At 37.1% G+C, this 26,684-nt stretch overlaps 3 protein-coding genes and 1 long non-coding RNA gene across 6 annotated transcripts in view; 3 read left to right on the top strand and 1 right to left on the bottom strand.

Annotated features, from left to right (window-relative positions):
- LOC122051912 (NAC domain-containing protein 76-like) overlaps nt 1–13,920 on the top strand; it is an 86,722-nt gene extending 72,802 nt beyond the window's left edge. Inside the window, exons 1-4 of one of the 2 annotated variants that reach the window (XM_042613253.1) lie at nt 12,096–12,133; nt 12,303–12,485; nt 12,648–12,919; nt 13,386–13,920. In XM_042613253.1, the coding sequence (XP_042469187.1) occupies nt 12,317–12,485; nt 12,648–12,919; nt 13,386–13,889 (945 nt within the window). In that variant the 5' untranslated portion in view covers nt 12,096–12,133; nt 12,303–12,316 and the 3' untranslated portion in view covers nt 13,890–13,920. Of the gene's footprint in view, nt 1–12,095; nt 12,134–12,302; nt 12,486–12,647; nt 12,920–13,385 lie in introns of those variants that run through there. The other variant, XM_042613250.1, reaches the window with a different exon arrangement.
- On the bottom strand, nt 9,667–15,378 carry LOC122051929. The gene is made up of 3 exons (XR_006131607.1): nt 15,248–15,378; nt 12,049–12,189; nt 9,667–11,965 (listed from the first exon to the last, which is right to left on the bottom strand). It is a non-coding gene; the product is annotated as an uncharacterized LOC122051929 (long non-coding RNA).
- A 452-nt stretch (nt 15,379–15,830) lies between these two features.
- LOC122051906 (protein HEADING DATE 3A-like) lies at nt 15,831–16,871 on the top strand. Its single transcript, XM_042613240.1, has 4 exons — nt 15,831–16,076; nt 16,163–16,224; nt 16,329–16,369; nt 16,442–16,871. Exons 1-4 carry the CDS (start codon nt 15,879–15,881, stop codon nt 16,672–16,674), a joined length of 534 nt encoding a protein of 177 aa, XP_042469174.1. The 5' UTR covers nt 15,831–15,878; the 3' UTR covers nt 16,675–16,871.
- Nucleotides 16,872–19,393: 2,522 nt separating this feature from the next.
- The window catches only part of LOC122051895 (protein HEADING DATE 3A-like), a 49,650-nt gene continuing 42,359 nt past the window's right edge, over nt 19,394–26,684 (top strand). For both annotated transcript variants that reach the window (XM_042613227.1, XM_042613218.1), the window contains exons 1-3: nt 19,394–19,714; nt 19,819–19,880; nt 22,968–23,008. In XM_042613227.1, the coding sequence (XP_042469161.1) occupies nt 19,514–19,714; nt 19,819–19,880; nt 22,968–23,008 (304 nt within the window). In that variant the 5' untranslated portion in view covers nt 19,394–19,513. The remainder of the gene's footprint in view (nt 19,715–19,818; nt 19,881–22,967; nt 23,009–26,684) is intronic.

Here is a 26,684-nt window from a genome sequence, read left to right as displayed (position 1 = left end):
ACCTATTGGTACATCATGCCTAGCATCCGGTCACCCTTGACCTGCTAGGACTCCCTCACCAAGTGTCCGGTCAATCCCTTTGAGCCACTTGGACTTTTCTCCTCGTGCCAAGTGTCCGGTCATCCTTGACCCACATGGACTTATTTCCACCAGGTGTCCGATCAACCTTGATCCATCTAGATTTCCCGTGCCAAGTATCCGGTCAATCCCTTTGACCTACTTGGGCTTCCCAACACCAGATGTTTGATCAAACTTGATCCATCTGGATTTCCTGTGCCTGGCTTCACTCACCAGGACTTTTCTTCTGCCTAGCTTCACTCACTAGGACTTCTCATTTGCTTGGCTTCACTCACCAGGACTTTCCATACTGCCTAGCTTCACTCACTAGGACTTTCCTTCTGCCTAGCTTCACTCACTAGGACTTCTCATTTGCCTGGCTTCACTCACCAGGACTTTCCATACTGCCTAGCTTCACTCACTAGGTCTTTCACCTGGCTTCACTCACCAGGATTTTCCAGCTGCCCGGCTTCACTCACCGAGACTTTCACCTAGCTTCACTCACTAGGATTTTTTAGTCTGCCTAACCTCCCAGTTAGAACTTTCACCTGGCTTCACTCACCAGGATTTTCCAGTTTGCCTAACCTCCCAGTTAGGACTTTCACCTGGCTTCACTCACCAGGATTTTCCAGTCATGTATCCAGTCAACCTTGACCTACTTGACTCTCCTTAACAATCTCACCATATGAACAATTGCACCTGCAATCTCCATGTCTTGTCTCCATGTATTATCAAAAATCAAAACCCAAACATCAAGACTCGAGCTTGACCCAATTCAAGCTCAGTCAACCAGGTCAACCTTGACCTAGGGAATATTGCACCAACAGTTAGCACAACAATATAATAATGCATGAGTAATGTAGGACAGTAGAACTGTCATGATCTCATCTTGGAAACCTTCTCAATTTCGTCAGTTGGATCAGCGACCTAAGGTTGTTCCCTACGGGAACCCGACCTCACTATCACTCCTCCAGTTGTTTTACCTCAACCTACCTGCCAAACTTAGATCCTCCAGATCTAGTTTGGACTTTTCATTTAGCTCTGATCGGCTAGCCAGGACTTTTTCCTTGATCTTCGGTCCTCCATACCTCTCTATCGCACCGCTAAACGTCAGGTCCCCTCGACCCACTTGGACTTGCACCTGGATTCCACGATCTGCTAAGATTTTTCCTGCCTAGCCTCCAACTAGGTCTTTCCCGATTGAGTAAACAACCTGCACACTCAGTCAACTTGTTAGATCACAACAATACTTAACTTAACCCTTTGACAACATCAAAACTTAGGTTTGATTCTGGTGCAACTTGCATCAACAGGACCCTATTCGGGCGCCCGGGATCAGCTGGGGGCGGGGCGCACGGAGTCCCTTCCGGGCGCCAAGGAAGGGAATACCAGGGGTGTCCGCCCCTGGTTTTTTACTTCGTTTTTTTTTTTCAATGACTTTTTAAAGTTTTTTTTTTTAAAACAGAATTTTTAAAATAATATTTAAAGTTTCTAAAATAATTTTAAAGTTTTTAAAAGAATTTTTCAAAAAGATTTTTAAAGTTTTTAAAAGAATTTTTCAAAAATATTTTTAAAAGAATTTTTGAAAAAGATTTTTAAAGTTTTCAAAAAAGATTTTTAAAGTTTTTTAAAAGAATTTTTGAAAAAGATTTTTAAAGTTTTTTAAAGAATTTTTCAAAATGATTTTTAAAGTTTTAAAAGAATTTTTCAAATAATTTTTTAAAGTTTTTAAAATAATTTTTAAAGTTTTTAAATAATTTTAATTTAGTTTATTTTAATTTATTTTAATTTATTTTATTTTAATTTAATTTAATTTATTAATTTAATTTAATTTAATTTAATTTATTAATTTAATTTAATTTAATTTAATTGTATTAATTTTAATTCAATTTTATTTTTATTGATTGAATCCTTAGTCATCTCACCCGATCTATGTTTTCAATCAGGGAATCCTATAATTTTGTGAGATGAATTAGGTTTAGTTTTAGGGTTTGGTTTAACTTTGTGTTTGATTCAGGTTTAACTTTGGGCTCAACAAATAGACATTCTCTGGATAAACTTCTGGATTATGGTGAGTCACTTGGATATCATTAGAGTAACCATGCCTTCGAGGTTTTCCAAATAGTCCTATCCACTGAACTTAATACAAAACTTTGGTCTAACTGGTTAGGATCCATCAAGGGTAACTTCGGTTAGTTCTACTTAGCCAGATGCACCAGGTCGAATCCATATCTTCCTACACATACATAGACTAAGCTTCTCTAACGTACTATCATCCAAAATTTCACTAGTACCATAGGTCAAGTTAAATTTGGTCCCTTTCTAACTAGTCCTAATTACCCTGTCGGGTAGGTTCATTTGGGTTACCCTATCGGGTAGGTTAGTTTTGGAGGTGCCAGCTATTCTGGAGACTCCCCCTGAATTATTGGCCTTTATTTTTGATTTTTAGTTCTTGGTTTATGTATGTTCTTTTTATAGTTATAATTGACTTGATGATATTCTAAGTCTTGGTGGGGTTTAAAGTATTTAGATTTTGAATTTGTTGGTCTAGGTTTATATTTTGGTTTTTGATTTGATTTTATATAATATATTTTTTCTTTGGGTATGTAGTTTTGGTTAAGTCCTATTTGCGTAGTTAGACACGCTTTTGGAACCCAAGCTTTACTTGATTGTTTGTGTTGGGTTATTAACGATTTAAATGTTTTATTTGAGCTTAACTTATAGCCAAGTCTAGTTTTGTTGTAAATTACTTTTTGATTATTTAAAATTAGATCTAAATTCTTAGATCTTGTTGTAAATTTTTCTAAGAGATCTTTTAATTTATTAATTTCTATTTTTAGTGATAAATTTTCCTCCTCAAGTGTTAAGTCTTGAGTTGGATTTAGATTTTTAATTTGTTCCTTAAGATTTTGATTCTCTTCAAGGAGCAATTTGTTTTCTTTTTCTAATGTAATTAATTTACTATCTAGACATGCAATTATTTTAAAGAATTTTCTATTCAAATTAAAGTTTACCTCGTCAGGACCTTCGGAAACAAGTACGGACTCGTGGCTCGATTCGGGTTCAGACTCGTCTTCCGATTCGTCCTCCGACTCTGCTTCGAGGGTCATCAGCGCGAGGTGGCTCTGGTGCTTCTGATCTTAGGCCTCCGATTCGTCTGAGGAAGAGTCATCCCAAGTTGCTTTGAGAGCCTTCTTTTTGGATGTCTTTGTCTTGTCGCTCTTCAGTTTTGGACACTCGTTCTTGTAGTAGCCCTTCTTGTTGCATCTGAAGAAGGTCACGTTCCTTGGTTCGTTTGGGGAGTTGATCTTTCGCAGGTCCTTCTTGCTGAAGTTTTTCTTTCTCCCGGTGAACATTTTCCTTACCAGGTTCACCAGGTATTCTTCGTCTTCAAAGTCCTGGTCAGACTCATCCTCAACCTCAGGCTTGTTTTTCGTTCTTTCCTTGGATGAACCTGCAAACAAAGCTACACCTTTCTCGGTCCCAACGTTAGTTTGCTCGTACAATTTTCATTCGCAAAACAGTTTGTCTAATTTTAATTTTGATAAATTTTTTGAAATCTTGTAGGCATCCATGATGGATGCCCACAAGGTGTTACGTGGAAAGTCATTTAATGCATACCTTATTAAATCCCGGTTCTCCATTTGATGGCCTATCGCGTGGAGTCCGTTGAGGATGCCCTTGATCCTCGCGTGAAGCTGACTCGCCAATTCTCCTTCCTGCATTTTAATATTAAATAATTTATTTAACAAAAGATCGCGCTTCATTACCTTGGAGTCGCTTGTCCCTTCGTGCAGTTTGATCAGTTTGTCCCACAATTTCTTTGCGTTTTGGTGCGGTCCTACCCGGTTCAATTCTTCCTTCGTCAGTCCGCATTGAAGCATGTTGAGTGCTTTGAAATCCATTGACGCTTTCTTCTTCATGTCCAGAGTCCACTGTTCCGGGTCCAGTGGAATTCCGGAGTTGTCGACTGATGCTTTGTAGCCTCTTGTGACGCTGAACCATTGGCCGAAATCAGTCTTCAGGTAAACCTCCATCTGCTTCTTCCAGTATGGAAAATCATCCTCGTTGAATAGGGGAGGGCGTATTGTATTGAAGCCTTCAATTTGAGACATAATTAACCTGCACACAAAGAAAAAATAGACAAAGAGAATCCAAAGACTTGGTCTTGGATTAGTAGTGCGGGAGAAGAAAAGATAAACTGAAAAACTGAATTGGTGTTGACCAAATCAGATTAATAGCAACGGAAAAAATTTCCAAAAAGGTGATAGTATCAGTTTGGAAAATTACGAAAAAAATTGAAAACTGAAAACAAAATGAAAAAGGTTTCGCCCCCTTGTCTGATTGGTGGTTGCACCAAATCAGAGCGGTACCTGCTCTGATAACACTTGTTGGATCGTGAGTTTCGCTAGAGGGGGTGAATATCGATTTAAAAATTATCGAGATACGTACACAGCAGAAAAATAGACAAGCAAAGCAAACACAATGATTTACCTGGTTCGGAGCCTTTGGCAACTCCTACTCCAATGCCAGCACGCAAGGGTGCTTTCGATGGGCAATCACTAATAATTCGAGAGTTTATTACAAACTAAGTACAAGAATTAATTAGCGAAGAACCCCCAACAATAAGAAAAGAAAGACAAAACAAACTAGCACTTTTGTTAGAGAGCTTTCGTAGCATCGCAGGAGCACAGAAGAGTAGTTCTTTCGTTGTTATATTAAGCTTCAGCCTTTACCCTCCTTATATAGGAGGTTCGGGGCGCCCGGATCCCTTCGGGCGCCCTGAATATGATGTACCCGACCCAACCAGGATGCTCCACTTAGCGAGGCTCGTTGGGGGATAAAATTTGCCTCCAGGCGCCCGGACCTGTTCCGGGCGCCCGGATCCATCTCGGGCGCCCGGATCCATCTCGGACGCCCGGACCCTGATTTTCCAACAACTTCCTTCCTGCAAGAAAACATTAGTCCGAAGGCAAACATATGATATATATATCCTGCAAAACAAAGTGTTAGCACAGTTTAAAATTAACAAGTAGAGTATTAGCTAGATTTCGTCTCCTCGAGACCGGAATCTAGTCACGATCTCGACTTAAATATCTGAAATGGATCTAAGTCGGATCGACACCTAATGTTCCCTTCCCAAGAACGTGTCCTCACAATCACTCCCCTCTAGTGACTTACCTCCACTTACCTGCCAACCAAACGTCCGGTCAGCCCTTCGACCCGTCTGGACTTCGTGCCAGCTATCCAGTCAGCCCGTCGACCTAGCTGGACTTCGTGCCAGCTATCCGGTCGGCCCGTCGACCTAGCTGGGCTTTGTGCCAGACATCATGTCAGCCCGTCGACCTGTCTGGGCTTCTCCTGCACACTCGGTTAGAGTGTTAGATAACAATAAAACTAACTTAACCTATTTTGTTATTCATCAAAACTTGAGTTAGACCGTTAGTGCTAACCGCACCAACATGGACAACATATTATATAACGTGTATAGTCCAATGTCAACTATAAAGGAATTATGGGAATCTCTTGAAAGAAAATACAAAACAAAAGATGTTGAACTAAAGAAATTCATTATCGGTAAATTCTTAGACTTCAAAATGATTGATCCGAAAACCATGATAACTCAAGTCCAAAAGTTACAGTTGATCCTACATAATTTTTATGTCGAGAGCATGACAATGAATGAATTCTTTCAAGTTACTGGGATAATTGAGAAACTCCCACCTTCATGGAAGGAATTCAAAAATTATCTAAACCACAAGTGAAAGAAGACGAAACTTGAGGATCTGATTGTAAGATTGTGAATTAAAGAAGACAATCGTAAACAATCGGAATCAACAAAAATACCTATATTTGCACAGGCAAATTTGATGGAACTAAGCACTGGAAAGAAGAGAAAGTATCCCAACAGAGGGAAGAGCCAAGGGAAGACCAAGAAGTTTTAAGGAACATGTCACAACTATGATAAACTGAATCACAAGACCAAAGACTGTTGATGTCCAAAGAAAGTCACTCAAGTGCACATAACTATATATAAGTCAGTGTCAATAAACATGTTAGAATTAGATTTGACTGCCATTGTATTTGAAGCCAACTTGGTAGACAATCCAAGGTAGTGGTTGGTCGATATTGGTGCCACACGACATATTTACATTGATAAGCCCCAATTTTTAACTTATACCCCTATTAATAGAAGAAAATTAATCACGGGTAATTTTACAAATTCCAGCATTATTATTCTTGGCAAGGTGATACTGAAGATGACATTAGGTAAAAAAAAAGTGATACTAATTAATGTGCTTTATGTTCCAGACATCTGGAAGAAATCTTGTCAAAGATGGTTTTAGACTAGTGTTTGAGTCAAAATAAATATGTATTGATAAAAAATAATTAATTCATATACAGAGGGTTCATGAAGAACGATCTATTCAAAATTATTATAATGGTTATACATCATGATTTTAATGATAATAAAATTATAAATTCTACTTATTTGATTGAATGCTTTAATTTATGACATGTTAAACTTGGACATGTAAATTATAATACTTTACGATGACTTATCAATTTAATCATATTGTCAATATTTAATGTTGATCCAACACATAAATATGAAATAGGTGTTGAAGCTAAAATGACAAAGTTATCTTTCCATTCAGTGGAATGAAGCACAACCCCTCTAAAGTTAATTCACGTGACATATGTGATTTAAAATTCATACAAACTAGAGGAGGTAAAAAATACTTTATTACTTTTATTGATGATTGCACTAGATACTTCTATGTGTATCTATTGAAGGCAAAGATGAAGCCTTAGAAGCATTCAAACATTATAAGAATGAAGTTGAGAATCAAATTGGTCAATGAATTAAAAGAATTTGAAGTAATCGAGGAGGAGAATATGATGGTTCATTTGATTAATTTTGTGCATAATCTGGCATTATTCATCAAACAACAGTTCCTTACTCTCCTCAATCAAATGAGATTGTTGAGCTTAAGAATCGAACTCTTAAAGAAATGATGAATGTTATGTTGATAAGTCCAAGCTTACCCTAGAATTTATAGGATGGAAGTTATTTTATTAGTAAATCATATTCTAAATAAAATCTCTCATAAAAAGAAAGAGAAAACTCCTTATGAGTTATGGAAGAGTTATAAGCCTTTTTATAAATATCTGAAATTATGATGATGTTTGGCTAAGATGAAAGTGTCTAAGCCAAAGCAAACCAAAATATATAGGACTAAAGATAATCGATTATATTTTTATTGGATATACCAATAATAGTAGTGTATATCAATTTTTGGTGCACAAATCAATAGTTCTTGATATATGTGTTGGAGTCCCCTCGGATGGGTCTAGTGGTTAGCATATGAGGTGTTGCCACAGTGAGGTATGGGGTTCGAATCTCGGCAAAGCCGAGATAAATACCTCCCTTATGTGCTAGTCACTATTCTAAAGGCTAGTAGTCATCCGTAATTTACCTCCTCCATGTTGGCCCTGGGACGGGTTGGCGGGGGCACTAGGGGCGAGCGTATTCGCCTTTTGCCACAATTGATGTATGTGTTGGAACAACAACTGAATCAAGGAATACTGTATTTTTTTTTAAAAAAATATCTTTCCTTGCAAAGATAGGAAAGGAGAAAGTTCAAATAAAAGAACTTATAAAATTGCGAATAAGGATAATCTTGGCAATAATGAAAAACTAAGATGCAGTAAGAGGGCTAAAATAGTAAATTCATTTGGTCATGATTTCATAATTATATATTAGAAAATGAACCAAGTACAATAAGCAAAACCTTATCAAGTCTTAAGGCTCGCTTTTGGAAAGAAGCCATCAATAATAAAATAAATTTCATCATGCAAAATAATACTTGGAAATTGGTGGATATTCCACTTGGAATCAAGCCTTTGAGATATAAATAGATCTTAAAGAAGAATTATAAGGCTGATGGAACTATTGATAAGTATAAGGCAAGATTAGTGACAAAGGGATTCAAACAAAAGGAAGGTCTTGATTTCTTCGATACATATTAACCAGTAACAAAGATTACATTTATTTGAGTAGTCATTACTATTTCTACAATACATGACCTTGAGATACATTAAATGGATGTGAAAATAATATTTCTAAATGGTGAATTAGAGGAAGAAATATACATGGAGCAACCTGAAAGGTTTGTGGCTCTAGGATAAGAAAATAAGGTGTGTGGACTTGTAAAGTTACTATATGGGCTAAAATAAGCACAAAAATAGTAGCATGAGAAATTTAATAAAACTATGATGTCAAATGGATTTAAAATAAATGAGTGCGACAAATGCATATATATCAAAGTCACACCTGACTCGTTTGTTGCTATCTGTCTATATGTAGATAATATGTTCGTTATGAGTAGTAATCATGATATAATCATAACTACTAAGAAGATATTGATCAAAACTTTAATATAAAAGATATGGGTACAACGGATGTTATACATGGGATTAAAATCGATAAGACATTAGATAAATTTATCCTTTCATAGTGTCATTATATTGAGACAGTACTAAGAAAATTTAATGCATATAATCTTTCTCCTATAAAAACATCGATGAACTTAAGCATGTATTTGGCTAAGAATCATGGTGAACATGTATCCCAATTGGAGTATTCAAGGATAATTGACAGTTTGATATATATCACTAACTATATACGTCTAGATATTGCTTATGCGGTCAACAAATTAAGTAGATTTATAAGTAATCCAAATGATGACCATTGGAAAGTATTAATAAGGGTTCTTAAATATTTAAGATACACCTTAGAAGATGGATTACATTATACAAAATATTTAACGGTACTAGAAGGTTGTTATGATGTAAATTGGATATCTAATACAAAATAGTCTAAATCAATCAGTGGATACATATATACCATTGATGGTAGAGTCGTGTCATGGAAATCCACAAAATAAACTTGCATAACTCGATCAACTATGGAATGTGAGTTTATAGTCTTAGATAAAGCCGTCAAAGAAGTTGAATCACTTCGTAACTTCTTAGATGATATCCCATGTTGGGCAAAGCAGTGTCTGCCGTGATGATATATTGTGATAATTAATGACAATTACAAGGGCACAAAATAGCATGTACAATGTAAATCACAACATATTTATCGACGACACAATACCATTATACAATTGATTTCTAATGAAGTTATTTCTATTGATTATGTCAAATTGAAAATAACTTGGCGGATCCATTTACAAAAGGTTAAATAGAGATCAAATATATTGTACATCAAGAGGAATGAGATTAAAAATCTACAATTAAGAATATTCATAGTGGTAACCCAATCTTATTGATTGGATATTCCAAAATCTTGGTTCAACGGGACAACAAAATTATGAAATTTCATGTGAGCACTTGAACTAGTTCCCCTCTCATTTCTAAGATGGAAAAGGCTACCTACGATATGTAGTGAGGTTAAGTTATAAACTTTTAATAACTTCTATACTTGAATAAGTAGAGTATGGTAGGATACTCTTTATAGGAGGACACCTATATAAATATGAAGAAAGACCACTTCAATAAAATACTTATGAATCCAAGATGTTATTCATGGCCAAAACGGATAAAACAGTGAGAATTATAAAGAAGTGAGAAATGTTAATTATCGTGTAAGTATTATCATTGTCTTGGTTTACACGAACAACTGAGTAGTTCAAAACATCACGTTCACTAAGCAGCTCCGATGGTACTCTACTACGGAAAGTTGAAAGTGACAAGCTAGCTCTCCTGATGCAATAATCTTTCAATTGAACTCTCCTTTAATGTCAACATGCATGCATCATTAATTTTCATTCATATGAGGGATTGTTGAAAAATTGATGTGAATGAGAAATTAAATCTAGATCATTGGATCAAAATTGATAAGTCTGATTCATCCATATGAGAAGACATAAGTGCCCTTTCGGATAGCTCAATCTCAACCATTGATTTCAAAAGGAAGGTATCCAAATGAAGAGACATCATGTCCCTTGGTAAGGGATGTGATCTAGATCATCCGATTTAAGTTAGATGGATGAGATCTAATTAAACCAAGAGGTTCTTCTACCCCTTCATTTGGTATGAATAAGATCTCTCATATTCTCATTTGATTGACTCCAATTCAAAGCAAAGCATTGGATTCCATACTTGTATTTGGAGAGTTTAAAATGGTTTTTTTTAGTTTGGAGGTCTTACGATTTGCAGTGCTGCTATCATAAGATAAAGTCATGATAGATGATTGTCGTGTTCTATGAGCACCGTCTGCGGAGTAAATTCATCTTAAAGAGATAGAGTCTAACTCTAACCTCAACATTGCTAAAATAATATTATACTATCATTCTGCCCGTGTTAGATCGCACCACCATGGGATTCAACATATAATAGGTGATTTGAGATGACAGATTTAAACAAATTAAAATGGCATCTTAGGCATCTTACCGAGATTACTCTGATCAGTGTTCAGGATAGAGAAGATTCTCATAGGTTAAAATGATAAGAGCTGGCCCATTATTCTCTTTGATTAATCCTATTAAACAGTGCCAAATTGCTAATAGAAAGAAAGTTGATGTTAAAACCAGTGATAGCTCTCCATTCTTTGAAAAATAATTGACTTGATGTTCAAATACACTAATAATATGTTAAATCACAGTCGATTTTTTTTTGTTTTGTTAAAAAAAAATGAAATTCTGCCACTCGAACATTTACCAAAATCAAATTTTGGGCTGGAAATCAGGCCTAATGGACAAGTAGTCAGCCCAGTTCATCACTTGCCCGAGCGCCCGACCAAACTTCATAAAACTAAAATAACACATGAAACAGTTAGTTATAAAACTCGCACACGAATCAGTGGCTCATGTAATAAAAGATTAAAAAAAAAGAAGTAAAATAAAGGCCTTTTACGCAATCGGTCCTTAGGGTCAGTCATATCCGTCGTAATCCGCAGAGGGCATGCACGTAGCACCACGGGCACACGTAGGCCCCTCCCATAACCATGCTGGGCTTGACAAAAGTCGACATTGTAAATCGTAATTACGAGAACAGAAGCGCGAGACAAAGTCAATGAAGATTAATTAAACTATAGACGAGTAAGACACCGACGCCACGGGACAGAGCTCAGAAATCTAGGCGAAGAATAAGGATAGATGGACTTTAAGGACCTAAAAACATAAGTTTGACCAGGATGAGATCATAAATGTTCTGTTCGAGTCAACCTCGAATCGAGGGTACTGCGTGACACTGCCGCTGCTGGATCTTTGTTGCACGTGCAACGCCACCACAATCAACATCCTTCAGAATTCAAGGATTCTGCCGGCTCACTCTTTGTTGACGTGCCATGCAAATGAAAATGCCTCAATTATCTGAAGAGTTTTTGTTTTTGCCGTAATTTGACAAATTGACTAGAGTGTCTGAATACAGGTTGGAACGATTAAAATACAGAGGTTAGACAGTCTAGCGAGAGAAAACAACTTAATGAATAAACAAGACGTGGGTAGGGAATGAAGGGGACTGCAGAATAGAAATGGAATGTGGCATCGCTAAATATATTCCTTCATTCCATCAGTCTGTGTAGCATTAAAAGCCTTATGTATTCGTATTGCGGCTATAAGCTGATTCCAGACGGACTGTGAGAGTCGGTTATGAGAGATGATCATCTTTTTACTACAATAATTAAAAGCATTACGCAATAATAAATTTTTGATCTCTTTCCCTTGCCTAATTGGTCATTAACTTTCACTCTTCTTTAGAAGGAATTCTATACGACAGGTCCCTTGCTCACAGATCGACAACTTCCTTGTTTCTTCTTAGACTCAATGAACTGTCCACAACCAACAATCTTTGACTGCCACCACATTGAAACTGTTAATTGTTTGCACCTGCATAGCTGAGACATTATTAATTAAGCTCAGTAGTCCTCTCTCGTGACCAAGCATGCAAAGCGCTAAGCTCCTCTCTTTAAAAGCTCACCTTTCTGTAGGATAACCAACAGATAACTTTGCCTCTTGGCTCTCGTTCTTGTCCTTTGCAGCAACTTACGAAAAAATAGATCCAGGTACACTTCTTGCTTTAATCTGAGTCATCCCTGCTTGAAACTTTAATCTTGTTCTTCTGCAAGTTTGAAGAGCAGAGATCCTGATCAATAGCTTAGACTTTATTCCAATGTGTTTTTGCAAGCTTAAAATTTTCACTCAGCCACTGTGCATTTGCTTTCCTCGTGGCAGAGTATCAGAAAAAGATGATGATGAGCAGCAGGCAGTTGATTGTACCACCCGGCTTTCGTTTTCACCCAACAGATGAGGAGCTCCTCTACTATTATCTGAGAAAGAAGTTAGCCTATGAAGCTATCGATCTTGATGTCATAAGGGATGTTGATCTCAATAAGCTTGAACCATGGGATCTCGAAGGTTTGTGTTATCATCGAGATAGAATAGGAACTCAGTTTATCTATGATCATCATGTCAGTGCTCGAGTTACACTAGTAAAGGAAACCATGGAATTAAAGATCCTTAATTTCTTGGCTATCGATCATATCACTGAAAACTAAAATGGAATTTTCTTTTACGCAGACCAGTGCAAAATCGGATCTGGGTCTCAACATGAAAATGAATGGTATTTCTTTAGCCGCAAGGACAAGAAGTATCCGACTGGAACACGAACCAATCGTGCAACTGCTGCAGGCTTTTGGAAGGCAACTGGGAGAGATAAGGTCATACACATCAGCAACTCAACAACAATTGGCATGAGAAAAACCTTAGTCTTCTATATTGGACGAGCTCCTAATGGTCAGAAGACGGACTGGATTATGCATGAGTATCGTCTAGCAAATGAAAGTTCACAGGTCAAGATACTAGAACAACTATTCTAAAGAAATTTGTCGAACATATAACTTTTCCATCATTCTTCTCTAGAGCAATCGTGTTTATAAGATGTATGAGAAATACTATTGCATTTTTTTTCTCATTATACTTCTGATTAAAGAAAAAGGGCAATGCAATATATTTTAGGATTTTACTATTTTACTCTAGATATAATTGCCAATCATATAGATCTTAAGCTCCCTACTGTGCTTGGAATAATTATACTCGAGATGAAAAAAATTTGGAGGCTGTATTAGACATTGGCAACCTGTGTAAAACAATGGCAAAGCAAGTGATAGATCTTAACCACATTTTAGATTAATGGCGGATAAGATTATAATGTTAACCATAATAGCCTTTTTACTGCTTGCTACACTAGATTAATGATGCTTTCATGAGGGTAGTTGAAAATTCTGAACTCAAGTGCAACTTTTTCAAATTCTGCAGGAAGATGGATGGGTTGTCTGCAGGGTTTTTCGAAAGAGGAGCTACCAGAGGGGCATCCTAGCAGACGCAGTGGCCGATGAAAATCAATTCAAATCAACAGCTACTGATTCTTATCCATTGGAGCAAAAACAGAGCTTCCACATCCCAACCAACTTCTCCTTAAATGGCTCAGTAGATCTTCCACAGCTGTTAGACTCTGAACCCTGTTCCGTTACTTCAATTCCTCCAGTTTCCATGGACATTAGATGCTCTAAGAAACTAGTAAAATTGGCATCAGAAAAAACTCTCCTTCCCCAGGAGACATTAAATTGGGACTGGTCTATCTTGGATAAGCTCCTCGCTGCTCATCAAATCCCGAGCCACTTCTTACAGAACAAGGTGCATCCACCAACCCAACTAATTAGTGTGGATTCCTCAGTCCTACAAAAATCTGAGCAATATCTTGGTTATGAGGCCGGCCTCCTAAAGTTTTCTAAGGTTAATGAGCCTCTTTTATTTGATTAATTAAGCTTGGAAGTTGACTGTTGAATCTATATTTCTGAGAAAAAAAATGAATGTATATCGTTGTTGAGATTCAGTCTATATTATGAATTTCTTTCCTCTGACTTGAAATGTTACAATCCAAAAGAACTCTAGTTACACGTATTGTTCAATGAGAGAGTGTCATCTATTGCATAACATCAATATTAGAATGGTTTTCTGAGGATTTATCGTAATGCAACACTTCCATAACATCTAGACGGCCTGAAGATAATTTGGATTAAAAGTTTATAACACTGGAACTTCAAAAAAAAACATAGGCTTAACATCTAGGCTTCCATAAATGAATTGAAAACCACATACCTTGTGGTGAAGGGATAGCAATCTACTCTTTCTACACCGCCAGAGCTCTTCAGTACGAAGTTGGCCAATGAAACATATATATATTCCCAAAAGGAATCAGATTTCTCATGTCCCAACGGAGAACAAAACCAATTGAACGAGATGCATGGGAGATTGGAGAAAACCAAAAACTGTCAAGAGGTTGAACTGAGAAAAAAAAAAGTGCAACAAAGAACGAAGAAGAGAGCAATCGACGAGACGAAGTCGTAGTCATGGTATATACTTCCAAACAGACGAGCTGTGTTCAGTTCAAGGCGTCTTAAAAGTGTTGCCAAATCCGTAATCCATAAACAAGAGGAGACGCAGCAACAAGCTCAGGCTTAACCAGTGGGCCGGCCCATATATAACATTTCCGATGTCCGAATTACTTATTGCCAGGTAAGTCTTGCCCCCACTCTTTTTAAGACCTTTTAACACTTTTTTTGTTTGTTAATAAGAATAATAATATAAATTTTTTTTCCCATTTGGAGAAGTTTATAATCTAGTACTTGTGAAAATCCAAAAATAACTGGGCAACAACAGAAAAGAGGAGGAAGCTATAGGTATACAAGTTCTCAAAACTGACATGCAGTACACATTTCACCTTGATACACCACACCAAATTTGAACTCCAACCATTATATTAGCTCTTTCTTTAAGCCAATTATATGTTTGCAAAAAATAATAAATGGCAAGTTTAAGCTTAATATTAGCTGAAAACAGTTATGCATGAATTGATAGTTAAAAAACAAGTGGTGCTTGTCAAATAATGATTGTGTTCCATGTTAGCTAGCCTCAGTGGAGGTTTTACCCAGGCCTGCTTATATGTATATCTATAGACAAAGCATCGATATATATCTTGGCTTTTCATCAGCGTCGTTATCGGGAAAAAAAATTGCCTGATTGAGTAAGAAACCATGCATAAATATTAATTCTTTAATTTGTGATAGCCATATGAAAGCTTCATCCCTTGTAAGGCAAGTGCGAGTAAATTTTTCTACCTATTTCCGGCTTCAAGACAACACCATCGATCCTCTTCAATCTGTCCAACCGACCCACCATTGCATGATCTCCAAGCTAGCTACACCGCTCGTGCAAAAGGCTTATACTTGCCACCCTTTATAACTCCATCACAGGCAAATTAAGATTCGTCCAGCTAATATAAGCACCATTACAACATAGATCTTCTAGCAGTCGCCGTTGTAGAAAAGAATGAAAAGAGTGGTCGGTTCTTGTCGGCCGACTTCTTAATTTTTGTTCTTCTGATTATGCGCATATGTAGACTTCTGCAATCGGATAGAAGAATTTAAACATGACCATAAACAGAGAATAGCATTCTGAAGGCACAAAGGGCAATGCCTGAGGCCGTTAACGGAGAATAGCATTCTAAAGAGCAATGCCTTTTGGTGGTCACTGACTTTTAACGCCATTTCTACTCGCCACTCGACAGGTTGTATAAGATTCCAGTTGTTTGCACTTTAATCTAATCAAATTATGGAAATAGATTCGAGCATAGAGTTTGGCGTTTACTTTGGGCACGCGTGTATATATATATATAGGTGAGCTGAGAGTATATTTACATGTCACAGGAGAAGTTTAAGTGCTGATATAAATCAAGTTTTGAGATTTAACATGAACTTGGAAAGAGATCCACTGGTGCTGGGGAGGGTGATTAGTGATGTGTTGGATCCCTTCACCAGGAGCGTCACACTTAGGGTGACCTATGGGTCGAGGGATGTGGGCAGTGGGCGCGAGTTCAAGCCGTCACAAGTGGTCAACCAACCCAGGGTTGAAGTGGGAGGCACTGATCTCAGAAACCTTTACACCCTCGTACGTATCCATGCAAGTCAACCCAGATCATGTTTGTATAGTTAAATGATTGGTGTGTACGTACATATGTATAAATATTCTTGTAGGTGATGGTAGACCCAGATGCTCCGAGTCCAAGTGAACCAAACCTAAGGGAATACCTCCACTGGTAATTAATCAGTCACTCCATCCCCATATCTATATATATATATATAGCAATAATTAACTTACTTTTAGGGTTTGAATTCAATCTTTTAATTAAACTGCACGCAGGCTGGTGACAGACATTCCATCTACAACTGGAGCAACATTCGGTGAGTCATGAATATGATTAAATCTTAAAAGACTATCTAATTAATGATGGCCGGCCGTCTTGATTTGATTAGGGCAAGAGGTGATGGCCTATTGGAGCCCGAGGCCGACGATGGGAATTCACCGGTTTGTGTTTGTGTTGTTCAAACAGCCGGGGCGGCAAGCTGTTGACCCACCTGGGTGGAGGCAGAACTTCAGCACCCGAGACTTTGCCGAGTTCTACAGCTTGGGTTTGCCGGTTGCCGCTGTCTATTTCAATTGTCAGCGGGAGTCCGGCTCTGGTGGCCGGAGAATGTATCCAATATAGCTCATGTATCCTCTATCGTCTATTTAATTATATATGCACTCGATCAAAATATGTGCACTATATATATATATATATATATATATATATAGTATTTCTCGTGTATTTGTACAAGCTAAGGTAGGGATGAACTAATTAATCTCCCTGCTAGATAGCTTATTGCACAATGTTATATAAGAGATTGTGGTCACGCGCGGAGCTACGTACGTTCTTATTATGATTAATAACATTCTATCAGAGTATACACCACATACTCATCTTGTTTAGTAACTCTATTGAGGAAACTTCGCCCCCGGGGCTATGGTGTAGCGGTAGGATATCCATGTTATCACTCAGGCACCCGTAGTTCGAACCCTAGTTATGATGAATTTGTAGGAATTTTTCCTCCAAATAAGACACGCAACTAAAGGAGGATGGGCTACCTGCTGCAAGCGCTATTAATTTTTTTTTTCTTTTCTATTGAGGAAACTTCTTTAACTCATGAAAGCCGTAGTCCTAGACAAGACAATTAATACATTGTTATTAATTATTTCTATCTAATTTAATTAGGTGGATCTAAAATGATGCATAAAAGGAATCTCTAAAGTTGTTTCTCGTCATCTCTAAGATATTTAATTTGTCAGAATAAAAAATAAAATTATTTAAATTTCTAGACTTAGGTTTCCACCCAAGTAAATAGGCAATTTGTAACACATTATATTTTTAATGCAGGGAAAAAGAGATTGTAATTAATTTTTAGTCCTTTGTAGTTATATATTAGATAGCATCATAACGGGATCATAATTACTGTTTAAATATAGAATATTTTACATGATTTTTGTTTTTTTTTTTCAAAGTCAATTGTGAGCCTGCATGATTCCCATAAACGATGGCGCAGATCATCCTAAGGCCTTTAGCATTCAATTTGTATTTGATTCTATCTGAAAATTGAGTAGATGAGTAGTTGATAAGAAGATAGAAATATTGACGGAGGAAGGATCTGGAGTTGAAAACCGTAGACCTGCATATACTACAAAGAGAACAAACATGAATGTTAGAGTGAGAACTACGGAGGAGGTCAGTGCTGGCACAGACACTCCGATGCTCAAGTCAGAACCGTAGCCCCGGTGAAAAACAGAGAAGAAAATGAATAATAGAATAATAGTGTGGATGCGTGTGCGTGCGTGTACACGTATCTAGCCAACGGAGAGGATCCTTTTATATACCACCTCTCATAACTTCCACAATAATAAGGCGTCAGAGAATGTCTAGTGTTAGAATATATCGGGTAGTGAAGGATGTACAACAACCTTCCTCGAGACAGAGGAATGCTCCATTGCATGTATATGTCAAAGTAATGGAATATATTCTGGTGGGTAACCGCTATTCTTCGACAAGTGATTGTAATTCTCTAACAATGCTCTCTCCTAGAGGGAGTCCGATTGGCTTGGAGCCGATCGGGTTTAGGTTTGGAGTCATGTCCATGAGAGGTGGGGAGCCAAGCCCCGTTAAAGTTTGATCGGCGTGGATCAATTGAATTTACGTTGGGAGTCATGCGCATGAGAAGTAGGGAGTTGAACTCTGGAGGTCCTACCGGTTATGCAGTCGGCTAGATTTATGCTAGGATCATGCCCATGAGAAGCAGGGAGCTGAACCTTGGAGGTCCGACTGGCTTTGGGAACGGTCGGATTTATACTAAGAGTCATGTCTATGAAAAGTGAGGAGCTGAGCTCTGGAGGTCCATCCGACTCTGGGATAGATCGGATTTATACTGAGAGTTGTGTCCATGAAAAGTGGAAAGTTGAGCCATGTTAAAAGTAATCCGTTTGAATACGTACATCTTAACTTTAATTATTATATCATCTTGACTATTGATCCATATTATCTTTGAGATCACTCACAACCCTCCGTATTGATTTTTAAGCTTCAAATTAGTTATTTACATCTGCTTAAAATTAGCTATTTACACGCAAATCCAAATAGTTGAACGTGAAAACTAATATAAGAAGTTGGAACGCTTAACTAGAATAAGCATCCTCGTGAAGTTTTTAAAATTAAGCTAGGGAACTCCTTTATCAAACTTTTGAATTAATTAATTAAAGACTTTTTCTCCTTCTGATCTTTTGCATGTCGAGAACGTATATATGCATAATTAATTATGCTCGAGTTAGATGAGCAATGATAGATTGACCCCCATTATCCGATATTGCACGGTCGAATCGTGGACAATGTGCGTGCATTCATGTGGATGGACGAACCCCGGATCCTCTGTCGTCCAATGGCGACTCGACAGCGCCTTCCTCGTCTGGTTCGCTGGGTCCCCCGACCATTCCCATTGGATCTCCCGGCCCTCCAATGGGGCGACGACAACACCCAGCGATAGCGACGCGAAGTCATTAAGGTTCGAATGCGACGGCAAACGTCTCCAATAGATTCCCAGGACCGGCGTGTTCCCTCGCCGAGCACGCATGCGTCAGCATCACCTCCGGACAGGAAGTGATGTGGCTTTATACTCGGCAACAAAGTTAATCGAAGTGCATCCCTCCTGCCCTCGCTGTAGACCATCGCTGGCTCCACGCAAAATTCATCACCAAATAGGAAATAGGATAAGACTCCGAGCCCACAAATAAAAATATTACTGCTGAATGTTATTTTCTTTTATTCTTTTAAATTAAGGGACGTTGAATTAATTACTTGGCAATTTAAAAATATTCCTTCGTAAAATGGACCACAGACTGGGAAGTCTTCGTTTCAGGTATCTCTTAGCTATTTTTTTTTTCTCGATCCACCTCCTTCTTCTTCTTCTCTTCCGCTCTGTCTCTCTTCTTTCTTTTTCTCGGGCCGGGAAACAAAAAGAGAGATCATGCAAAGGGAGATCAGGGATTCCCTTGTGGTGGGAAGGGTGGTGGGAGATGTGGTGGATCCCTTCACGAGAAGCGTGGCTCTCAGGGTCATCTACAACTCCCGGGAGGTTACCAATGGATGCGAGATGAAGCCTTCAGCCGTGGCCGAGGAGCCGAGGGTTGAGGTCGTAGGAACTGATCTCGACAACCTTTACACACTCGTGAGTCCTCGATCGACTTTAATTAATTATTTCTCAGTGACTAATATTAATTAAATACCATCCAGTTTCCAGTGTGTTATCGTTCATGCATGCTTAATTTGCAGATCATGGTAGATCCGGATGCTCCGAGTCCGAGCGAACCTGCCCTGAGAGAATATTTGCACTGGTACCATCACTTGCCCCTTAATCGCCTTCTCTTCGGTTTGATAATTGATGTGCTTTAATTTCCCCCCCAAAAAAAAAGTTATTAATGTCGTCACGTACGCAGATAGAATTTTTTTTTTATTTTTTTTATTTTTTTTTGTATATTTTCATTTCCGTCTTTGAGATTTGAGACTGTACGTCTCTATCTAGCTTTCTCTTCAAGTATGTTATTGCAAACTACTAGCTCGAGCTGAAGGATAACAAAAGTAAACATCGTTTTAAAACACCCTGACACTGTCGTCTTCCCAAGTCTTTCTTCTTCGGAATCGTTTTAGCTACTGTATTTTCTACTCTACTTGCTATTCTCTAGTGAATCTGTATTATTTCTATGAACAATTAATAAAAGTGGGTATTCGATTTCCACCCTTTTTCTTCCTATTCTATCCATCAATCCAGACGCCCTTGATCTTCTACTCCGGGGCAAAACCATATTTATCCATCTTCCCTTATGAGACAATATTAATTCACATGTCATAAATAACCTAGGACAAGCAATTCAATCCACTAAGCATTAACCAATTAAAAGATAGTTCAGTGCACGAAACTCTCGTGGGTCCGGGATAGAACATTAGATCTATTATACACAATATTAATCAACTCATTTAATAATTTCTTCTTTAGAAGCATGGCAGAATTAGACATCACATATGTGATTCATCCAGGCCATATAAATTATATTTTATTATTTTTGAATATAAATAGCTGATCCTTAATTGAGGTCTCTACTTAATATTGTATATATAGTCTATGCTATGCATAAAATCATATTTCACAGAAATAACACACTCATTTCGTCTTGAAAGATAATATTGTTTAGAAGATATTCTCAACACTATGCAGGTAAAAAGGGGTGAAATTTGAAGTGTTCAAATAATTTTATGATAAGATTTAAGAAGTATGTTAAGATACTGGTCTTTCTAAATTATGTTAGCTATATCATCAACACTAACTTGAAGAAAGTTTTTAGATTATTCAAGAATGACAACTTGTAAGTTTTAATGTGGAGAAGAGTTTATAAGAATCATGAACATTCTAAATCTTGTAAGGAAGTAGTCTACCATGGAGTAGTATAAATAGGGCATGGTGTCATCCTTTATGTGCATGAAGAGAAAGAGCAATAAAGAGCTGTCTTCTTGTTTAGTTCTGTCCTCTACTTCAACATTGTCTTCTTGTTTAGTTCTCATTTCTATTTTAATAAATTATTCCTAATTGCTCATTGACTGTCATTTTGTTATCAATAAACATGTGAAGGTAGACTTAATGAAATTTTTGGCTAGATAAAATTTTGACTTTGTTGAAGAATCACCTATAGATATCAAACTTGCCATGTTGCTAAAGGACATTCCAAAATCTTGATCCTTACTCACCCTGGCAAATATCTAATGCACCATGGAAGAAGTTAGATTTTTTTTTTGTCTTTGACTAGTTACTACTCACTCAAAGGTAGAATGATTATATTATGGAAGTTGATGAAGGCTTTCTAAAATAGCTTAAATTGTAATTGTTTGAAGAATAATTTGGGTTCTTTCTCATATAGTCAATCTTTATTTAAAAAAATAGTGAAACTATATAGAGTTTAACAAAATATTTGATCTTACCGAGATTCATGTTTACACATAGTCACCATCAGTTTGAGAAATATCTCAAGAAACTTAGTTGATAAGAATCTTTGTTAATATAATTTGTTTTAAACTCATGCTAAATTTGTTTACTCATCAAGTCAAGTAACCATTCAGACTCTTTGAGGTGGTGTATATTTGCAATTCAACTACTTTCTTGATCCAACTTTTCTTTCCATCACTCAAAACTTTATCAGTAATGCCAAAAGACAAGTAAAAAAAATCAAATATATATATAAACAATTCATAAATGCATAAAAAATGATAAAAATATAGAGACACTGTTTAGTAAACAGTGGAGAGCCTAATGCTTATATGAAAGAAATTTTATTTGAATTCCATGTAGGAATTCTTTCCTTTGATCATCATGGCAAACTCAAGCCTCAAGTAAATTGACGTTCATAATTCTTTAAATAATTAATAAAAATACTTACAAGACCAATGTTTAAAGAGAATTTGTATTTCATTTATCTTTAACTTGTGTCTTATGAGATAAATATTCATGGACATTTTTTTTCCAACCAAGGAAGAATGACACAAAACTACAAATGCAACTTCTCAACTTTTCATTATTTTGATACTCGACTCTTCGAATCATTTGCCTCTCCTATCTATCTTATTTTTTAGTTGACTTTACAATTTAAGTAACCCCTCAAATAGAGAATTCAAGCTACTTTATGATAGACAAACATTAGAAAGCGTGGATGTGGAGAATATAGTACAAAAAAATCTTGCAATTATGTTACTTTTGGAATTTGAGATTTTGTAGTTGTTATTAATGGCTTGAGAACTTAGATTGCATGATCACAATTTTTATTGGATCATTTATTTATTTACCTATATTTGTAAAAGTCTTATGGGAGATTTGGAGCTAATAATTTGAATAAATTTAAAAATGTCTCTTTAACTCTAGGTTCGTCATTAACTTCATTTTTCCGTTCCTTGATGGATTTCTTAATTTTTTTTGTTACTATGATTTAGCTATCCACAGTATATTTCTCATAGAATAACTATCTCATACTCATCTTTCATGACAATTCTTCCAATAATAAGAATTCCTACTCGAAGGGATATTTTTTGATGATGGAAATTATTATGATATATGATGAAAATTTCTTCATTATTTGTTGCTTCTAATATGGCTTTAAATAAAAAATAAGAATAAAGTGATTTATTCTATGAGCTAAACTAAAGAATATATACTTCTATTTCATTCTCAATCAATTTCAATCTGAAGTAATTATATATTTTACTACATATTCCATAAATCAAAAGTAGCATGAGAAAGTTGAAATAATGTGTCGTTGCTATTTTTTTTAAAAAAAAAGACAAAAACCAAAAGGACTTTTCATTTAAGCAAAGATCTTAATTTGTGCACTTTTCCCGGATTAAACTTTTCGCCAAATAAACTTGCGCTTTGTACCATGTAGGTTGGTCACGGATATCCCTTCAACGGCTCGGGCAACTTCGGGTAAGATGAAAAATCATATATCTTGTCCTACAAATTAAAGAATTCCTTTTTGTTTTTAGTGTTTTTAGTAGACTGTCTCAATTATTTGTTCGCCTATGTTTGCCTGTTTTTTTTTTTTTTGTTTTTTTAAGAGAGAATGAGGATGAAGATTTTTATAGAGAGAGAATGGAGGATAACTCTATAATTTTTATTTCTTAATCTTCTTGATTAATTAAAATATTAAGTACAAGGACATATTTATACATATAAAGAAATTCTTTAAAAGACACATATAAAGAGACTTTTTAAGAGACATTCCTCTTGATATCGGGTAGGATAGTGATTATCTTATGGGCTGAGAGGATGAGAAAATTGAGGAGAAGATAAGAAGAGAAAACGCTGTCCTCCAGTTTTTCCTGAAAAAAAGAAATATTATTTAATAACCAAAAATAATTCTTCAAAAATAGACATTTATATAGACCTCAACACTAAGATACAAAAAAAAAGAAAAGAAATCATCTTTTACTACAAAAGAAAGAATTTTTTTTTAACTTATAAACTCCAATTCCTAACTTGTAAAAATATGAAAAAAATTCTAATGTAAAGGAAAATTTTATTAACAGACTTATAATCCTAAAACTTTTAACCGGACTTAAAATCTAAAAAATATTTTTAAAAAATTGAAATTACCACAATACCCCAACGATAAAAAAACTCAAAAATTATTAAAAAAATAAAAATTACTAAAAATAATAATAAAATTCTTTGATCCTCCTGCATTAGTCGCCCCGGGTTGAAAGAACTCATCCTCGAGTTTAGAGTAGTGTCAGGTGGTAGCCCACAAGGAAGATCATTTGACACTAAATTGGCAAAATCTACTAGCAGTTATTTAACTTTGGGAACCTTAGTCGATGAGCACAACATTGTGGACACTGTTATCCACACCGAGCGATCGTTAAGATGACTTCACAAAGCCATGAGTCTTGTCTTCGTCTTTGGTACTAGCAAATGATCATAGATAACGTTATCTGAGAGAAGGACCTAATCTTGATTCATGTCCGGTGGCTGAAGTAACATGGCTATTACGAAGCTGCAAGTGCACGACTATAACATTAATAATAAAAAGATAGCAAACCACAGGAAATATTGATTAAGCACTAGTTGATTTCACAAAGTAAGTTATCTAGACGATCGAAGGTTGGTTGAATGCTTGTGAGCAAGAGATTGAGAGAGATGTAAGAAAGAGAGAGAAAGAGTAAGCAAGAGAGGGAAAGATGATCTTGAGAGGGGATGAGCTTAGGGAGATGGTTTCTAGGGTTTTAGTTTCATTATGATATTGATTAATGCCCCTGGTACATGTTCACTTCCTTACCCTCCATATTTATGATCATGTTGTGGTAGCCCCCACTATGCACCTTCCACATGTGTACCTTAATTTACCTTCCTCCATATCCGTGGAACTGACTCTAGGGGGTCACTGATGTGGTGGTTCCACATGTAGGGATTCTAACCTAATTATCGGTAAGCTATAATAATTCTAACATCATTTAGTAAAGGAGTAACTTTAGAAAGTCTAGTTAATTAAAGAGATACTCTTTGTCACTAAGGGCTCTCCGGTCATATAATTGCTAGAGTTATCTCAGTTACTTCCTAATGAGAATTAAAGGCCACACCAGAGTATTTACACTATTCTCATTCAATGTTATTAAGTAAAAGAGATAACATAGAAAGTCTAGTTAAAGAGATACACGAGGGATTCCGGTCATACCATCGTTATATTACATTAGTCACTTCCTAACATTAAATTAGTGTAAATCTATTAAGCTCTTAGTTAGCTAATTCTTTGAGAAGGATTTGTTGGACCCCGTGGTAGTTTTGATGTGATCAACCAAGTTAGTTAGGTCCTGCGTTTTGTCTGAACCCTATGTCTGAGTGTGTAGGAACTTAGGAGCGCAGGAAGTCGAGCGGAAGACGTAGCTAGCGAGAAGGACGGCATGGGAAGGGAGCCGACAGGCTCGGTGCGTCCGAAGGACAAGAGAGCTGCGGAAGAGTACTCCGGTGGAGCGAGAAGAACGTGCGCGACGTTCGAGGGACGAGAACCCGGACGGAAGACTGCTCGAGGAGAAGGCCGGGAACTGGGTTCGGGTGAGCCCTATTCCGGATGGCCGCAATCACCCAAGGAGCCGAACCGGAGCAAGTCAACTGGAAGTTGACTTGTCAACAGTTCGGTCGACCGAACCCTTCATTAACCGAAGTCAATCAGCAGCCAACCGTCAATGCCACATCAGAAGCCGACCGTTGGTAAAGCTGATCGGTCGACCGAACCAAAGTTAATCCACAGACTTAGTCGAGCAAACTGATCAGGCCAACTCAGCTGGAGACCGTTGGCCGATCGGTCGACCGAACAAAAGGATCGGTCGACCGAACCTGAGCTCGATCAACAGAGACTGCACCTGGACGGAAAGCTTGGCAGGTACAGCAGGTTCGGTCGACCGAACCTGGGGATTGGTCGACCGATCCCTCTCGAGTCAAACCTGATCCCAAAGGATCAGGTGATCTGATAAGCTCGAGAACCCCTATATAAAAGAGGGTCTCGGGTAGCTTTATAGAATAATGAATACGAACGATTTCGAAATACAACTTCTGTACTCTCATTTCCTAAGCAACAGTTCTGTGCTCTTCAAGTGTAAAAGGCTACTCCGCCTTCAGAGAAGGAGACTTCTTTTAGTGCGCTCTCTTACTGCCTTGGATTAACAACGTTCTTGGTTGTAACCAAGTAAATAGCTGAGTCTTCTATTTCTATTTATTTTAGTTCTGTTGAATTTCATAACTGTTGCTTTATTATTTAAGTTGAAAGCCTTGAGGAGGGTTTAGTTTTTATTCGCAGGCAATTCACCCCCCCCTCTTGCCGGTCCTCGCTGCACCTACAGGATTAGCCCCTAATTAAAGGTGATACTCTAGAAAGTTTGGTTAAAGGGATATCCTAAGTTACTGGGCCCTGTGGTCATATGATCCAATGTACCTCTTCTACATGGTGGCTAATCCCTCATATATATATGTTTACATCATTCACATATTTCATCAAACACTTACAAGGCACAACACACATAGAACATAACATAAATGAAGTATCAAAAAGAATTTAGATGTCTCCATAATGGTATCATATTATCCACTTTGGGCATAAACTCTCATGATTTTGCTCTAGAATCTACCCAAAAGACTTCATACTGATGGAGATATCTTTCCCTTATAAATTCATGATCTTTCCCATGTGTTTTCAATGTGAGACTTTGTTTGTAACCTTACAACCCAACAATCCCCCCCCTCAAATGAAGGACCACAGGCTTTCCACGTCTAATCCTCGACCCACCAGATTATCTTGTCCCTCGGTCCACCCGATCTACTAGGATTTCCTTACCTAGCCACAGCTAGGACTGCTTGCCTATGTCTGGTCCTCTTGATTCAGACATGAGACCCCCACTTCCTTTATTCGAGGTCAATATTATACTCACATGGCTCAATTAGACCATAACTCTTATGCACAGTCGGCGGTTAGACCTTCTGGTAGTCCGGGCTTTGATACCAATTAAAGGATCAAAAAGAATTTAGATATCTCCACAATGGTATGATATTGTCTACTTTGGGCCTAAGCCCTCATTGTTTTGCTCTTGATCTCTACCCAAAAGGCCTCATG

This window comes from Zingiber officinale, chromosome 1B (assembly GCF_018446385.1).
Source record: "Zingiber officinale cultivar Zhangliang chromosome 1B, Zo_v1.1, whole genome shotgun sequence".
NCBI lineage: Eukaryota > Viridiplantae > Streptophyta > Magnoliopsida > Zingiberales > Zingiberaceae > Zingiber > Zingiber officinale.
Note: the sequence above shows the minus strand (reverse complement) of the source record. Positions and strands in the feature narration are given on the sequence as shown.

What these genes read in the sequence shown, in the direction of transcription:
- LOC122051906 (XM_042613240.1), top strand. Translation starts at nt 15,879, where the DNA reads ATGAACTTGGAAAGAGATCCACTGGTGCTGGGGAGGGTGATTAGTGAT. An exon ending in CTAAGGGAATACCTCCACTG is followed by an intron (nt 16,225 to 16,328) that starts GTAATTAATCAG and finishes AACTGCACGCAG; the next exon opens with GCTGGTGACAGACATTCCAT. An exon ending in TACAACTGGAGCAACATTCG is followed by an intron (nt 16,370 to 16,441) that starts GTGAGTCATGAA and finishes TGATTTGATTAG; the next exon opens with GGCAAGAGGTGATGGCCTAT.